Consider the following 17,220-nt stretch of genomic DNA (forward strand, 5'->3'; position numbering starts at 1 on the left):
ATGCCCAAGGACATCCAGCTCGCCCGCCGCATCCGCGGAGAGCGCGCTTAAATATCATCAAACGGATCTTTCAGACCATCGAAAACCCAAAGGCTCTTTTAAGAGCCACCACATGGCCACTAAAAAGAGCTGTAAACTCGTAGTCGTGCATAGGAAATAGTGTGTTTGCTTGTGTTTCGAGTGGCTTTACGGTAAGCGAGATCTGACACCTCAGGTAAGTACTAAACAGAATAAATTAATTACGTGTCAAGGGAGTTAAATCATGACTGTAGCATTAAGCGGTATAGTGTGATGAGGTGATTGTCCTAGGACAAATCTTCATTCAGGGTGGATATTGCTTTCTACACGTTTTTCCAGATTACTTAGATTTTGGCTGTTAAGGAAAATGTTGTAATCATTGGCTTTCCTTTTCTGAAGGGGAAGATACCCAGCTGGAATATGTATTTTTTTTTATCCGTTCAGCTGCGTGTCCGTAAAGCTTTCGTACAAACTGCCTGAATTCATAAAGGGTGGACCTTTACAGAATTCTGCGGTCACGACTAGAGAATTTACGTTTATTGTAAATGCTTTCTGCTGTGCTACCTATACTTGATGTTCTCATGGTAACGTTACAGCTAGTTTTCCTTTCCAAACATTTTTTTATTATTATTTTTGGAGGACTCTGGGGGCTTGGGTTTTTTTGGAAGCTGCAAGAAGTCCTTTCCCGCCTTTCCTGGAAGGGCGCTTGGTCAGTAGTTTTTCCAGTGTTTTATCACTCCTAGTCTGAGTATTGCTGTCGTGAGCGACGTCTCGCGGACATTTTCAGCCCTTCTCAAGCACCCACATTTATTACGAGATAAATGTATTTCCATAGAGTTGGGGCAGGGCAAAGGCAAGGGTATTTTCTGCGAGTCACGTTTTATGAGTTGTGCTTTTTCCTGGTGTCTTCTCTAGGACACAGTCGTGGCATCCTTAATGTTTCTGAATATCCTGTATGAATTATTAGAGATGTCACTTTAGATCAATTTTCTGCATCACTGTTGAGGCTCCCGAAAAGATTTTCTGAAGTTACCACAGAGGAAGTGTTTTCCAAGGGGTATCTGTGACTAAAAACTTGTCAAGTCCAGAATTATTTTTAAATGGAGACTCTTCCTTATCTGTTGTATTAAGTGATTTTTGTGATCCTATCTGGAAAAGAGATTTTCCCCGACTGTAAATTCAGTTGCACAACCCCTTACTCTCCTGCTTGATAGATCTACAGTTGGTGACTGAAAAATTTACATTTCCAAAATAATTTCTGACTTTACTTCGCCTTTCTTTTTGTTTGTTTGGGTTTTTTTTGTTGTTCTGTTTTTATGTTGGTTTTATTTTTTTGGTTTTTTGTTTGCTGGTTTGGTTAGTTTGTCTGTTTTAATACTGCAGGTCGTTTTATATAATTTAGGGACCTTCCCGTTTCATTGAATTATTGGAAGTAATGCCCTTTTCTCTGCTACAAAAACAGTACCTGTGCCTTTAAGAAGCGGTTGGATTGAGTTGAACACAGCCCTCATTTTAACTCGGAAACAAAGAGTCCCCGAGAATTGCTTAGAGGAAATATTTCTTCTGAAAAGCGTAAAAACTGCAGGACTCTTATTTCTCTCTTAGCTGCTTATACGCTTCATCTTATTAATTTTCCTTTCTCTGTGTCAGGAACTTCGACTCTGCAGCAAAATCTGACCAATCAAGTGCCTTGACACACCATTTTCTTTCTTCCTGTTTTCTCACTTTCAGCCATTTTCTGATACTTAACCTCGGAGGGATAAAAGGGAGGGGGGAAGGTATCGGGAATAGTGCTTTGAGGATTAAGAAGTCTCTGTTCTGATTTATTCATCCCACACATTTGTTCGTTGACATAGGACTTGTATTTTTCAGAACAGATTTTTGTTTTCTTTGAGCAGAATACCAATGGGATTACAGGAATGAATTTTAGTGAAAACAAACTCATTTCCTATTACTGTCTGTCATAGACAAAGATTTATTTATTAATCTGAACCTGTTTACATATGCTTATAATCAAAAATACTTTAAATTGATTTATTGCAAGCCAGTGGTCAAAATACTGAGATTTGGGTCAAAAATTATGCGCTTTTTTTTTTTCCATGTGCAAGATATAAATTATTTTTGAGGAGTGAGATGGGGAAACAGGTTTTATTTTCCTTAATCTCTCCCATTTTTCATCTAGTCTTTTCGAGATCTCAGACTGTTTTAATAAATACAGTATTATGGGGACTCATTCAGAGAGTTGCATGCTTGAATTGTAAAAAACACTTAACACTCCCATCAGCTGAGAAAAAACAGATGTGCAGTGATCCTTTTTTCAGGAAGGGAGAACTCATATAAACCCTAAATTATAATGTCTAAGCCTGAAGTAGTTTTGGGGTGTATTATAAAAGGGTGTAATTTACACATAGGTGACTTAGTGCAAGACTTCATAACTCAAAGTGAGAATAAAAGTGGAGGTTCCTCTTGTGCCAGCAAGATTTAGCTGCATTTCTGTGTTTTTTGCAGGAGAGCCTGAGATAAATGGATGCTGCCAAGTAGAAGCTGAATGTGAGCAAGACCTGTGTGCTGACCAGCTGGGCATTGACTTGTAAATTGCTGTTGGTACTCAGGTAAGATGCTTTTACAGGTGATCTTGGATGTTCAGCAACATACTTGGATAAGACTGTTCTGGGCTCTTTAGCCATCCTCCATGGATGAACTGACTCAAATTCAAATCACTGCAAGGAAAAATGTACTTCTTGACAGTCCAATGGGTAAGATACAGCATAGCTACTGAGGTCCTGGTGAAATACTTCATTTCATCAGAAATACATAAGAGAAGGTCTGATGAAAGTATCATTCTAGAACCAAAATATTTGAATCAGTCCTGCCTGGCACCTATTAGTTTCTGAGAAAATCTGAATAGATATATCCACATGAAAAAGAGATGAGATTTTAGTTTCAACTACCTATTGTAATGTACATATTTTGTAAAGGTGATATGGTGATGGTTTCCATTCAAGCCAGTATGCAAAGATAGTTCCTTAACATGTTTTCATTTGCAAATCCCTCTTGTGGAATCACCTATTGGTTACAGTCTTCAGTAATCACAAGCAGTGAAGTCTGAGCTTAGCCAGCCTCAGCTCTCCTACAAGCCTGGCCAGAACTGCCCTGCTGCATCATTGCCTCTCTCTTCTTTCCCACTTTTGATTCATGTTGTACCTTCAAGCTAGGTATAAGCAGGTTTCAGACTGCAGATGTGCAAACAACGTTGTCGAAACAGTATGAACATTTGTTAAGATTTCGTATAATGTATCAGAAAGCACTTTGTCAGATACTGTTGCCATGGATTTAGTTGTACTGGCCACAACAACTGGGTCTGATCCTAGGATCCTGCTAATTAATGCACTCTTCTAAGTGAAGGTTGCCAATTTGTCTTTTATTAGTTCTCAGCTTACAACTTGAGCTGGGTGGATCTGGAAAGTGACCACTACACCAGAAATTATCCCTCAATCACACGTGTACCACCCAGCACTCCACTTAAGTCCATCACTTGTTCCTGGTCAGTTGCCTCTTGATTTTTATTTTTTTTTAATTGTTTTTAACTGCTGTGTAGGTGTCTTTTGTCTGACATTATCTCAGTCCTTGGAATTGTTTCTTTAGTCTTTCCTTACCCTTTTCATTCTTCTTTTGGCTAGTTGTATATTAGCAACATTAGTTTCTCAACAAAAACTTTTCTTTTTGTCAGCTCTTGTGGCCTAATGCAACAACCACTTCAGTTATTTGTGCTAAGCCACTAGTACTTCATGAGACTATGGAGAAAGAAGAATACAGTTAATAAAATTTCCTCTGTAAGACCATGAAGCAGCAGAAAATGGAAAACTCTGTTCTCAGTAGAGCTGATAGAGCAATAAAAGGGACCAGTAATAAAAAACCCCAACAAATTAGAGGAACATAATATATAAAAAAAATGCAAAACAAGTTGGAATTAAAACCATCTGTACATAAAAAATGTAAACCCAACTGGTTGGAGGCCTCAGCCCCAAGCTGCAATGATGGAAAAAGTTCAGTGAAACAAATCCTACAGCTCCAGGGACACTGGGGCTGCAAAAGACATATCCCAACATTGCTACTTCCACACTATTCTCACCTGCACCACCCACGGTGCCCTGCACCTCAATTTAAAGCTGCTTTTAGGTTTGGCTTCAGCTTTAAAGAGCCACAAAGCCTAGAGCTCCGGGGACACTGATGCTGCAAAAGGCATGACAAGGGGAGCACGGCACTGCGTCAGCATTGCTTTCTCCTCACCTTTCTCATCTGGACCACCCACTATGTTTTGGGTCAGCGTTAATGTTCAGAGCTCCACACACAGTGAGGCTGCAAAAGGCATACCAAGAGGAGCATGACACTGCCCCAACACAGCTCCTTCCACATCTTTCCCATCTAGGCCATCCATGGCGCTGCTCACCTCAATCTTAGCTGACGACTGCCTTTAGGGCTAGGGTTAGGGTAAGGTTTCAGAGTCACAAACCTGGAATTGCAGGGACACTGGGGCTCCAAAGAGCTTGTCAAGGGGAGCACAGCACTGCCCCAACATTGCTCCCTCCACGCCTTTCTCATGTGTGCTTTTTCAAATTTTCATATATCGACACCATATGGCTACAGTTCCATTTCTATCTTTCACGCTCTTTTATCTCTAAGCACTGAGATTTTGCTAGTGCAGTACTGTGAAGATACTTTTTTACTGGGCTTGATCATTTCATCTTTACAATCAGAAAAGTCTGTACTCTGCTATGCTGTGTCATCTGTTCTCTTTCTCATGCGGAATTTAAATGTATTCAAGATATTAAAAAACCTAATCAAATATCCTTTATGTCCTTATTGCTTCTGTTTCTACTTTCTACCCTTCCCCAAGACAATATATTTCTGAACATCTCCCAACATTTTTTTGCATGCCTGCACCATACCATGAATATTAGATATATTTACGACCACCCCCTTTCTCTCTTCACCTGGATTTTTGATTTGTATGTTATTACAAGCACAGTTATTACAACCTGTAAAGCTTTACAAAATTCTGGCCTGTAAGAGCTTCAACCTGTGATGCTATCAATAGGTAAGTAATTGATCCAGAAGGCTCATGATATACTTTTTCGTAAGTGTTCCATATGATTCCATGCAGTACGTCAATGTTGTAATGAACATGAGGATGTAGATCTTAATGCATGATGTAAGAAGCACAACAGAAACCCAACCCCTCCCAAACCTGTTTCTGGGACACAACTTTTCAGGAACAGCTGACAGTCAAATGTAAATCTTTGTGTGTTTCAGATGTCAATTCAATGTGCTGAGGTTTGAACATTTCCCAGATTAATTTAAACTACTGATAGTCCGTGAAAAGCAGGTAAGATCTCCAGTGCACGAGTGTAATGATAAGTAGCATTTGAGAATTTCTGCATGCTTTACTGTACTCAGAGCTCATTGTCCAAATCATTGTCACACTGAGATTAAAGGAGTTCTAAGCTATAAACAGTTCTAGTTGCAATTCAAGTTAGTTATACTGTGAAATAAAATGTTATGGCACCTTTCTACCATCCACCCCTTGTCCCCTTCTCCTAAATGAAGTATGGTGCTGGTTTTTGGAAATGAATGTTATTTTCCTTATTTGGGCCAATTTTGATCTTCCCATCAGTTCTCCCAGGCAGAGTCATCTAACAGATTATTGGTTTTGTTTTTAGGAGAAACAAACATGTTTGGGAAAAAAATGAAGATCATTTACATGGGTTCAGGCTAGTCCACTTCCAGAAGAGAGAATTTTAAAAGTCTAGGAGTGGTAACTATACATACACCAAAGAAAATGCAGGGGATTACCAGCATTTGTCGCTTCAGGGCTGCTTTGGTGTTCTCAGTCTTGGCCAATACAATATAGAAATTTCACTAGACCAGATGTGTCACCTCACCTTTGCATCCAATGCCTGAAAATTTTAACAGTCAGCAACATTGCCAGTTCTTGCTGTTTGCTGGTTGCTTAGGAAGGTATGTGCAGAGTTTGAGTTCACCTTGCAGCTGCACAAGTACAGTCTACGCAGCAATAAAATGAACAGCCAGACTAAGATGAAGTAGACAATACTGACTACATGCTGTGAGGACAGAATTGCTCTGTGTGTGCACGTGTATATGCAGATATTATATGTTTTCAGAGATCTGTGACTTTGGGATCTTTAAATAGGAAGAATAGGGAGTTCTTAACATATCCTCATAAGATTTATCTAGCTTAATGGTCCTGAAGTGAATGGCTGTAAGACTCCATTAGAAGTATTTCAAAATACCCAGTATTTTACAAGGTCTTCTATATGATGGATTTTAAGAACACTTTCAAATACTAATACTTTTTATCCTCAAGAGTTTTGGAGATGGAGATTTTTTTTTTTTGAGCGCATTATAAATAATGTTTAAGAGTTACTTTTTATTAGCCATTTAACTAAAAGTACAGTTAAAAGTCTCCACTAATTCACCCAGCTGTTCCATTATAGATGCAGAACTCAACTACTACACCATATAGGACAGGCACTCTCACCCATATCCCCATGTTCAGATCTCAGTATGTTGAATGGCATCTGAAACCATACAGGTCTCAGACCCTTCCTGAAACCCTCCATGAGGCTCCACCCGGTGTTCGCTGTTGCAAAAAGGATGGTATTGTATTCCTTCTCCTCTTACATACCTTTCTGTAACTCTTTTGTTTATCCATCAGTCCTAATAATGCCTTTACTTAACATTCTGTTTTCTGGAGTTGATAATTGCTTTTTCTTTCTGAATGTAAGAGGCTTATCTGACTGGAAGATGATACACACATGCTAATGGATCAATCGCTATTGTAGGAGACTGTAGTTTAGATGTAGGAATCAAAGAGAAGACTGACTAATTGAGTTTATAAGAATGTGACTAAGCAGAATAGCACAGAGGGCCTCGGATTAGGGAAAAATAAAAATCAGATGCACCATGACACATCCCTAAATGCTACAGTCACAGTTCCAAAACAGGCAGTTGCCTAAGTTATAAAATAGATTCTATCAGTAGATTTGCACAGTTTCATAAAAGAAGGCTGGAGAGTTTTGAACAAAGTTATTTGGTGAAGAGGGAAATGGAAAAAAAGCTAAAAGATAACAACAGCTTGCAAACAAACAAACAAAACAAATCCTAACAAAACTAACCAAAATCAAACCTGTTGTCTTATGTTTCTGCATTTGGAAAAAGTAATTTAGATAAATCTATCTTCTAAAAAGATAGCAAATTCCTTTTTGTATGTGTGTATCTACTACACTTTTGAGGGGATAAGGGAAGGAAGGTAAATGGAAAGAACTAGGTAAATTTCTTACCCTAAAATTTGTGAGTCATTATGATTAATAAAAAGGAAGGATGCAGGGAGATGGGGTGGTTGTTACTGAAGCACTTCCTTGTTTTTCCTTCTCTTTCTTCAAAGATCTCACACAAAATTATGCCAGTGAAAATGTTTTATAATGCTTATATTTCATAATGCTTTGAGTTCTCACCATATGAAGACTAAATGCAAATCAAAACAGAAATCACATCAAAACAAAGTCCCCAAAAAGTTCTTTAGAAAATTCTCATTTTCACACTTTTTGAAGACTTATTTATGATTATCTCAATATTGCTCTATTAAATAAAAAGATAATAATAAATTATCTCTAGATAAAAAAAATAAAAATTTGTGGGAAATTGTGCTGTTAAAAAGAAGAAAGGGAAAATGGCCCAAATATTTTTTTTATTTTGAAATTTTGTTTACTCTCAGTATAAATTAGTTTAATAGTATCTGTGTCAGGAAGTAAAATTTATTAGTTTGAGTAACCATATCTTAAACTAGGAAAATTAGTAACATTAGAACAATGATCTATATTTTAGTGTTGACAGTTAAAAATATGAGTAGCATTCCTATTTTAAATGGCACGTGTTTAGCAAGGGGATAACCCAAATATTAGTGTAATGGAGAATCAGAATAGGCTTTAATTTCCATTAAGGTGCAGAGTCCCATACTTCCCCAGCAGGAAGCATTCCCAGAAAATGATGTAAACTGTGGTACCTTCCTTACCTGTCTGTCCCCTTAGAAGAACTCTTTAGGCTCTCAGCTATCCTCGAAATGGCCAAAAATATGCTTGATGGCTAAAGGGTATGACAGATAAATATGTACGTGTTTGTATGTGTGTGTGCATGTGTTGCAAGGGAAAAAAAGAAAACCAAACAAACCCCAAGGAAACAAACAAGCCCAAACCACTGAACTTTTCACGTTTAAATCCACAGGAAGAAAATTCTACATGACATTAAACAAACAAACAAGAACAAAAAAACAAAACAAAACCTCCCTGCTCTTACCACGCGGCTTGAGGGTTTCCTCCCCCTCCCCTTTCAAGAAGGACTTAGTAACAGACTTACTTAACTTAGTTACTTAAATTAACTTAGTAGCAGTAACTGAGTAGAAGCACTTAGTAACGGAAAGAAGCTGTGGGTTGAGGAGGACAAGGCTGAGAGAGATTATATAAATATACCCGAGGAAGGTCTCTAGGAAGGAAATATTAATAACAAAAAAATTTAAAAGCAACACTTAAAGCGTCCAATACACAGGCACACGCCGGGATGGGCGGGCAGAGAGCAGCGGCGGGGTGGGAGCACCGAGTGCGGTCCCGCATTGGTCGGATTTTGCCGCAGACCCGCGGGGAGGGACGGGGAAGGGAGCCCCGCCGCCCCCGCCCCTGGTATGGGCGGAGAGGCAGCGCTGCCGCGGAACTGTCCCCCGCGCAGGGGACACGGCCGGGACGGCACAGGAAAGCAGCAAAGGGACGCGCGGGCTGACAGCGGGCAGGGTCAGCGCAGCGCGACCCCGCTGCGGGAAGGGCGGTGCGGGACCCGGCCCCGCCCGGGAGAGGCGGAACCGCCGCGCGCGGTTGCGAGCCAGAGCCGGGAAAGAGCCTCGGCCACCGAACGGCGGGAAGCGAGGGCGGGGGGCGGGGACTGCGAGTGAGACCCCGCCTCAGATAGCAGTCCTCAACCAGGTCGGCTCTAGGGAAATAAAGTCCGGCTCCAGGGAGCTCACAGTATTAGAGACTCCTTGCGGGAGACTGTGTCATGTCTGGCAGAGGCAAAGGCGGGAAGGGGCTCGGCAAGGGCGGCGCCAAGCGCCACCGCAAGGTGCTGCGCGACAACATCCAGGGCATCACCAAGCCGGCCATCCGCCGCCTGGCTCGGCGCGGCGGCGTCAAGCGCATCTCGGGGCTCATCTACGAGGAGACGCGCGGCGTGCTGAAGGTCTTCCTGGAGAACGTCATCCGCGACGCCGTCACCTACACCGAGCACGCCAAGAGGAAGACGGTGACGGCCATGGACGTGGTCTACGCCCTCAAGCGCCAGGGACGCACCCTCTACGGCTTCGGCGGCTAAACTCAAAAAAGTCGCAAAAGTTATTGTTAAAATCACCAAGGCTCTTTTCAGAGCCACCCACAAATTTTACAAAGAGAGCTGTTTGTTACTGCAGAGATTGTGGATGCAAATGGAAAGTTGATAACTCAGCAGTTGTACGATATTACGTTCTAATAGAACATGTGTTATTTACTCTTGTTTGCATACGTTACACAGTTCATAAGATAAAATCCCAGTGTATTAGCAGTTACAGCTCCGTTTAGGAAAGTGTGGTGGCTCTTAAAAGAGCCGTTGGGTTAATTTAAAATTCTTCTACTTGGAGCTGGTGTACTTGGTGACAGCCTTGGTGCCCTCGGAGACGGCGTGCTTGGCCAGCTCGCCAGGCAGCAGCAGCCGCACGGCCGTCTGGATCTCCCGCGACGTGATGGTGGAGCGCTTGTTGTAGTGCGCCAGGCGCGAGGCCTCGCCGGCGATGCGCTCGAAGATGTCGTTGACGAAGGAGTTCATGATGCCCATGGCCTTGGAGGAGATGCCCGTGTCGGGGTGCACCTGCTTCAGCACCTTGTACACGTAGATGGAGTAGCTCTCCTTCCTTGCTCTCTTCCGTTTCTTGTCGCCTTTCTTCTGCGTCTTAGTGACCGCCTTCTTGGAGCCCTTTTTAGGCGCTGGAGCAGACTTCGCCGGCTCAGGCATCCCTAATGTTTTCTTTCCAACCTTTTCGCTGTAGCTCAAGAGCATCGAAAATGGCGCCTGCCCCCCCCCCCCATTTATAACGGCGTTATGCAAATTAAAGGATTGTAATCGTTCCATTCCTATTGGAGTAAAAAATACAACGTAATTACAGGCACTTCCTTTCTGTGACTGTCACAGCTCAGGCACTGCATTTGTACTGTTGTTGTGCTTTGTGGTCATCGTGAAGGCAGTACTGCTTTAAATAGCAAAATTATGTAACTATGCAATAATTGCTGCCTTGAGTTTACTTTTATTAGTGAAATTATGTAACGCTTCTAATCTTAGCACTCCGGACATTTTGATATAGCTGATTTTTCTGGACTTCAAGATTTGTTTTGTGTTACCATGGCTGATTCTTGATTTGCACAACCATTACATTTTCACAGTAAGTCTATCACAACCTTAGCTCAAAAAACAGTAATAAACAGCTCTCGTTGTGAAATTTGTGGGTGGCTCTGAAAAGAGCCTTGGTGGTTTTATTGATGTAATTTTAGTGACTGGAGTTTAGCCGCCGAAGCCGTAGAGGGTGCGTCCCTGGCGCTTGAGGGCGTAGACCACGTCCATGGCCGTCACCGTCTTCCTCTTGGCGTGCTCGGTGTAGGTGACGGCGTCGCGGATGACGTTCTCCAGGAAGACCTTCAGCACGCCGCGCGTCTCCTCGTAGATGAGCCCCGAGATGCGCTTGACGCCGCCGCGCCGAGCCAGGCGGCGGATGGCCGGCTTGGTGATGCCCTGGATGTTGTCGCGCAGCACCTTGCGGTGGCGCTTGGCGCCGCCCTTGCCGAGCCCCTTCCCGCCTTTGCCTCTGCCAGACATGCTGTTCGTCGTTCACCCGGAAGCGTTGCAATGAGAAAAAGAGCCCCAGCGCCTGTATATTGCCGTCGGTCCGACCTGGTTGAGGACTGCGGCGGGGCAGGGCCGGGGCGGGACGTTCGCGCCACCGCTTCCATAGAGGGCCGGGGCGGCCGCGGCTCGGGAGGGGCCGCGGGAGCGGATCCGGGCGGAGTCATTCCCTGCCCGCGACACAAGGCCTGGCTTCTCGGCCCCGCCGTCGGCGTTCTCGGGGCCGAGGGGGAGCGGGCTCTCGCCGGCCACAGGGCTGCTGCAATATCCGGCCAATTGTGGCGGCGGAGCCGCGAGCGCCGCGTCCCGCCCGCGCTCTGCCGGCGCTGAGCCCCAACAAAGGGCCCGGCCGGGCAGCCGAGAGGGACGGGCGCGGTGGGCCTCCTGCTACTGGAAATCCACCCTTTACTGCCGAGAGCTGAGAAAAAGTAGTAAGGTGTGGGGGGGTTGTTTGTTGGTTTTTTTTTTTTTCCTTGAGGGCGACACTTTCACTTATTTTTGCAGGGAGAAAAGTCTTTTGTGTGTCCCACGTCTCTGACTTAATTATCACGTGGCCTTGTGTTTATGAGACTGACGTCCTGATGAAAGAATTGATTTGTGTCCCTTGTCTGATGTACCCACAAAAAACCTGTATTGCTTCAAGTGCTTTTAAAGATGTGACAAGTGTTTTGTCATTTTCATGGTCTAACTCTTTATTGATACATATTAAACTATTTCTTTTCCTGGGTTTTTTCCTTCACATAATGCTACTTTTTGAACTCAAAGCGGTATTTATTATTTATTATAGTTCTACAGCTACATTCACAAGGAAAGAAGGACACAACGTTTTAATGAGTTGCATCATCTTAATCATCTTTAGTAGATGTTACTTTTTGGTTTTTGAAAATGCATGTTTACTTCCTCCCCTACTTTATTCTTTTCTTGCATCTTGTCTTTTTTTCAGTACAGTTAGTGTATGCTGTAGAAATATGACCCATATATTATATGTTCCTGCAAGGAGTTATAAGGTTTTCAGATGATAGCAACACTCAACAATTTAGAGAACTAGAAAACCTGCAGCTGTAAATAGCAAGGTATGGAGCATAAAGGCAATTAGGCTTAATATTTTAATCTCAATAACTAAAAGATCTACAGTAGCAACCTGCAGCATTGCAACCCAGCTTCTCAAATGTGATTCTAAGGTTCATCACGGACTTCAGAAATCTTCCCAAATAATCACAGCTGCTAGACAGCTGTGCCTTATCATCAGTATATTTGTAATTATCCCTAATGCTATGTGCTAAGTGTCTCCTGCTGATGATCTAGTTGTTCTATAACTTTTCCTGAGAGTTCATTTTGGTTCTTTTCTCTGTGTTCCACACAGAGGAATACACCAGACGAAAATGAAATTATGTTCAGAAATCAATCTAAATTCCCATCGCTTATCCTACTATGCTTAAAAGTCTACATTTTTATCTTTGTTTACTTTGGTTAATATTCTCTCTTGGTTTGTTTTTTGGGTGTACTCTGCTTTTCACAGGTGCACTCTGTAAGCCCAAGAAAATACATAGCCTTCTGGCTCTTCTTCATCAGATGATTTGTCCTTCAGCATTTCTGACTGGAGAGACTGCAGAAGGTGGGATATTAATGTCAAGATACTACTCAAAAATTCCATTTTTTGGATGGAGCCTATTTAGGTAATAATCACAGAGAGAAAAGAATTGTCTTTCTGACATGACATTTCAGAACAAGAAAGAGAATTTTCCAGAAAAATCTATGTAGGGCTCACTCAGGAGCTGCACTGGCAAAACACTACCAGTAGCTTTGCCTCTATGACATGCTATTGCTTCCTAGACACTTCCAGCTGGAACAGTTACCTGAACAGGAGAAAACTGTCAGCCTGTAGCACATGTTCACGTGGAGGAGATAAACCATCCAGGGGAACGAGACAGAGTCCCACAATTCATACCGTTTCATAACATGAGATAGGCTGGTGATTCCATCAAGCTCTGACATCTTTTAGTGGTTCTAGAGGTGCTGATGAAATTTTTCTCTGTTCCCTTCCTTCACACTTAGATTTCCCGATTCTGCATGATTATTTCTTTTGGATGCTCCAAAGCTTTGGTCAATCACTGGAAACTCAATTCTTACTGAAGTGAGATGAGTGACAGGGTATTAAGAAGTACCAACTATTCCGTTTTGTGAACATGTTTTTTAAGACTGTTGAGAGAAATACAACTACCTAGATTAATTCCCCATATATTCTGTCTAAACAGTGCTTTCTCCTTACACAATGAAGTCATATTAACAATAAAACAGTTGGAATTTCTGGTTCATTATACATTCAAACTGCAGAATAGAGAGCACATTTAATTTCTAGGATTATCTTGGTTTTAACTTAGATACTACCATCCAGTATTTATTACATCTCAAAAGAAATCCACACTATTTCACGTTACAAATTAAATCAGAACTTCCATCTCATTTAAAATGCTGAAAAAGAAACCACGTTCTGCGGGCCAAAAGAATTCATTTGAAATACCATTATGTGTTTGTGTTCCAGAGTCCTTCTATCTTTTCTGGTTTCGTTTTTTTCCCTTTAATATCTATCTCTTGGCTGTTAGAAATGCAGATTTTTATGAGAAGGTATGCTGCTGCTTGAAGGAAAAAAAAACCCCACACAACAGTAGCAAACCTCTTTGCAATTTTCTATAGTTTTGGGGTATTTTTTCGCCTGGAGAAATTGCCGATAAGCACATTTGGTCGGCGCGAACCCGCGCCCTGGCAGCCGCGGGCGACACACGGTCCGAGCGCTCCGGGTAACCCCGAGGGCGGCACAGGCCGAGCTTCGCCGCGGACGGTGGGATCGAAAAGGCTCGTTCTTATTGGCTGGTGAAATTTGAATCATTGTCCAATAGTAGCGAGGTTTTTAAAAAAGACCAATAGCGAAGCACTTCGTGTGTGTGCGGTGACGTCACTGACGCTCTGTCCAATGGAAGGGCTGATTTCTGATACCGGGTATTTGCATAAGGCCCCTATAAATAGGGGAGCAATCGCGGTCTCGGGCACTCCGGTGCGACAGAGCAGCCAGGAAGTGTTCGCAGCCATGCCCGAGCCGGCCAAGTCCGCGCCCGCGCCCAAGAAGGGCTCCAAGAAGGCGGTGACCAAGACGCAGAAGAAGGGCGACAAGAAGCGCAAGAAGAGCCGCAAGGAGAGCTACTCCATCTACGTGTACAAGGTGCTGAAGCAGGTGCACCCCGACACGGGCATCTCCTCCAAGGCCATGGGCATCATGAACTCCTTCGTCAACGACATCTTCGAGCGCATCGCCGGCGAGGCCTCGCGCCTGGCGCACTACAACAAGCGCTCCACCATCACGTCGCGGGAGATCCAGACGGCCGTGCGGCTGCTGCTGCCTGGCGAGCTGGCCAAGCACGCCGTCTCCGAGGGCACCAAGGCTGTCACCAAGTACACCAGCTCCAAGTAGGGCGTCTCGGACCGTCGCTTTTCAACCCAAAGGCTCTTTTAAGAGCCACCAATTTTTTCAAATAAAAGGGCTGAATCACTGCTATTACTGGAAGGTATGTAATAGGTTTTTCTTTTGCACGCAAGTGGTACATCAGCTACTCGTTCCTTGTTTAAACGTACCTACTAATTTTTCGAGGGGAAGGGGGGGCTCAGTGTAAGCGGCCTATCTTCATATAGAGTGAACTTGCTTGTTTGAAGCTTAGTAAACGTAATTCATTTTGGACTTGAATTGGACTAAAAAGCAGCAATATTTCCAAGTGCGAGTCCTGCGGGGAAAGGTAGGTGAAGGTCTTAAATTTTCTAAGGGTTTCAATTCCTTTTACTTAAAAATCCTATCAGCTAATGAGCGTTTCCGCTATATCAGTAAATTAAAATATTATTTCTGTCTCGGTGGGCTAATTTTTCAGGCGTGTTAATAGCTTTTTCTTTGTTTTTCCTCGTATGTACCCTTTAACTCCCTTCGCCCCCGCCAGTGCTGGCAGTGTTATTATTCAACGATCTCCGTACTCGGATTAGGCAACAGGGAAGGAAACACCAACGTCCAAAGTTATGCAGGACTTGGTTCTTTAAAAAATGGAAAAAAAAAAAAAAAAACCGAAAAAGAAAAAACCGGGGGGGACACACCATCAGTGACGTGCAAGGTACTGGGAGGATGGTAGTGTGGAGCCGCAGCTCTTGCAGCCCCGCCGCAGCGCTGTGAGCTGCGCTTTGCACAAACTGCCGTCGAAAACACGTTTCCCCATCCCTGGTCCATTGCCCTCCCCACCTCCCCCAGCCCTCCCCGGCCCTGGAACCCGTGAGACGAGCGGGGGCTGATGCGGTGCCAGCGACAGGCACTCTCCCGGCGTGGGGCCGGCACCGACAACAGCGGCGGCGGAGCGGGAGGTCACCGCCCTGGAGGCGGGGTCTGCCGGGGAGGCGGTGCGGGGCCGGCTGGGCGGTGCGGGGCCAATCACGGCCCAACGCGCCACTTTCAAACCCCCCCGGGCACCGGAGCGAAGGGCGCTCGCTGGGCCGCCGCCTCCCGCGAATCTGGGCTGCGCCGGGCAACAAAGAGGGGGCGGAGCGACCGCCGCTGTAATCGCGGGGCCCCCGAAGTGTAGGGACACACTTCCTGTTTAGGGAAGTCCGGGTCTCCCACGCAGGCTGCACCGAACGTGCACGTACCAAACATCTTTATTAAATCTTTATTCCGTATGAACTCCTGCTAAACCTTCAGAAGATTTAGCTGCTGTGATTTACCGTAGTGTTCCAGCTCTTTTTGAGAGTGAGTGGGTGGCTCTTAAAAGAGCCTTTGGGTTTATTTCAATGAGTGGACTCCTAATTTATTCTGTCACCTTACTTCTTTTTCGGCGCTGCCTTCTTCGCCTTGGCCGCTTTGGGCTTGGCTGCCTTAGGCTTGGCCGCTTTGGGCTTCACCGTTTTTGCCTTGGCCGGGCTCTTTGCTGCCTTCTTGGGGCGGCCTGGCTTTGCGGCTTTCTTGGGGCTCTTGGCCGCTTTCTTGGCCGCTGCAGCCGCCGGCTTTTTAGCCTTCTTGGGGCTCTTTTTCACGGCTGCTGCTTTCTTGGGCTTCTTGGCGGCGCTGGCTGGCTTCTTGGCCGCCGGCTTCTTGGGCTTGGCTGCCGGCTTTTTCTTGGTTGCCTTTTCTTTTGTCTCACCCGGTTTCTTATTCAGCTTGAATGACCCGGAGGCACCGGTGCCCTTGGTCTGCACCAGGGTGCCTTTGCTGACGAGGCTCTTGAGCCCCAGCTTGATGCGGCTGTTGTTCTTCTCCACATCGTAGCCGCCGGCAGCCAGCGCCTTCTTGAGCGCGGCGAGGGAGAGCCCCTTGCGCTCCTTGGAGGCGGACACGGCCTTGGTGATGAGCTCGGTGACGCTGGGCCCCGCGGGCTTGCGGGCTTTGGAGCCGGCCGCTGCCTTTTTCGGCTTCTTGGCGGCGGCCTTGGCGCCGGGAGCAGAGACCGCGGGAGCGGCAACAGGCGCGGTCTCCGACATCGCGTCAGGCTCGTCCACGATCCACGGGAAACCACTGGGCCTGGAGCTCCTCGGCTGCCTCGTATTTATAGAGCGGAGCCGAGCGGTGATTGGTGCGTTGCAGAGCCCGCCCCGCTGCACGGCAGAAAGGTCCCTTCTCCCCGCTCATTTTGTGTTTCTTAGGAGCCAAAAAAGCCTGTTTTTATCAGAATTTCTGCCACCGACCCCCCTCCAGTTCGCAGAGGCGTGGAAAAGAAAGACTCTTGTCCCCCTCGGCAAAGTTTCCTTTCGAAGAGGCAACGGGTGAGCTAAAAAAGAGGCGATAAACCCTGAGTCCTGGACCTGGACAGACCTCGGGAGACAGAAACTTTTGTTTTTCCTTCTAAATAAAATCCGCGACGTGGGGAACTAAATTTCCAAAATAATTATTTAATATTCTTTAAAGGGTCTTCTCTTAATCTAAACTGAAAAACAGGAATTTGAATCAATATTTTAGTCACAAATTGATTTCAAAGAGGAGGAAGTAACACAGGCTCATCTTGAGCACTGAATATGGATTAGAAATTAGCTCCTTTGTCCAAAATACTTCACTTCTTTCAAAATAATTAAAATAAATTGAACTGGTGCATTATGCAGCAAGGCAAGAAGCAGATTAAAGTCCTGTGAAGGGCTGTTTGTGCCCCAGAAGGAGATGACTTTTTACAGCATAGCAGCTTGTACTGTGTTGCTCAG

At 44.6% G+C, this 17,220-nt stretch overlaps 6 protein-coding genes across 7 annotated transcripts in view; 2 read left to right on the forward strand and 4 right to left on the reverse strand.

The window, feature by feature from the left end:
* Positions 1 to 17,220, reverse strand: part of LOC113958117 (histone H2A-IV) — a 19,863-nt gene that overhangs the window by 754 nt on the left and 1,889 nt on the right. The gene's annotated exons all lie outside the window — the stretch shown is intronic.
* LOC113958187 (histone H4) lies at positions 9,112 to 9,629 on the forward strand. Its single transcript, XM_027666294.1, has one exon. It carries the CDS (start codon positions 9,142 to 9,144, stop codon positions 9,451 to 9,453), a length of 312 nt encoding a protein of 103 aa, XP_027522095.1. The 5' UTR covers positions 9,112 to 9,141; the 3' UTR covers positions 9,454 to 9,629.
* Positions 9,687 to 10,163, reverse strand: LOC113958154 (histone H2B 7). Its single transcript, XM_027666256.1, has one exon. The coding sequence runs from the start codon at positions 10,123 to 10,125 to the stop codon at positions 9,745 to 9,747; it is 381 nt and encodes a 126-aa protein (XP_027522057.1). The 5' UTR covers positions 10,126 to 10,163; the 3' UTR covers positions 9,687 to 9,744.
* Positions 10,607 to 10,997, reverse strand: LOC113958163 (histone H4). Its single transcript, XM_027666267.1, has one exon. It carries the CDS (start codon positions 10,978 to 10,980, stop codon positions 10,669 to 10,671), a length of 312 nt encoding a protein of 103 aa, XP_027522068.1. The 5' UTR covers positions 10,981 to 10,997; the 3' UTR covers positions 10,607 to 10,668.
* The window catches only part of LOC113958096 (histone H2B 1/2/3/4/6), a 23,218-nt gene continuing 20,041 nt past the window's right edge, over positions 14,044 to 17,220 (forward strand). Inside the window, exon 1 of the mRNA XM_027666168.1 lies at positions 14,044 to 14,480. Coding sequence (XP_027521969.1) covers positions 14,093 to 14,473 — 381 coding nt within the window. The 5' untranslated portion in view covers positions 14,044 to 14,092 and the 3' untranslated portion in view covers positions 14,474 to 14,480. The remainder of the gene's footprint in view (positions 14,481 to 17,220) is intronic.
* Positions 15,607 to 16,561, reverse strand: LOC113958089 (histone H1). Its single transcript, XM_027666156.1, has one exon. It carries the CDS (start codon positions 16,507 to 16,509, stop codon positions 15,853 to 15,855), a length of 657 nt encoding a protein of 218 aa, XP_027521957.1. The 5' UTR covers positions 16,510 to 16,561; the 3' UTR covers positions 15,607 to 15,852.

This window comes from Corapipo altera, unplaced genomic scaffold (genome assembly GCF_003945725.1).
Source record: "Corapipo altera isolate COAL_440 unplaced genomic scaffold, ASM394572v1 1, whole genome shotgun sequence".
NCBI lineage: Eukaryota > Metazoa > Chordata > Aves > Passeriformes > Pipridae > Corapipo > Corapipo altera.

Bases quoted from the DNA above. Each gene is read 5' to 3' on its own strand.
- LOC113958089 (XM_027666156.1), bottom strand. From the start codon at position 16,509: ATGTCGGAGACCGCGCCTGTTGCCGCTCCCGCGGTCTCTGCTCCCGGC.
- LOC113958187 (XM_027666294.1), top strand. From the start codon at position 9,142: ATGTCTGGCAGAGGCAAAGGCGGGAAGGGGCTCGGCAAGGGCGGCGCC.
- LOC113958154 (XM_027666256.1), bottom strand. From the start codon at position 10,125: ATGCCTGAGCCGGCGAAGTCTGCTCCAGCGCCTAAAAAGGGCTCCAAG.
- LOC113958163 (XM_027666267.1), bottom strand. From the start codon at position 10,980: ATGTCTGGCAGAGGCAAAGGCGGGAAGGGGCTCGGCAAGGGCGGCGCC.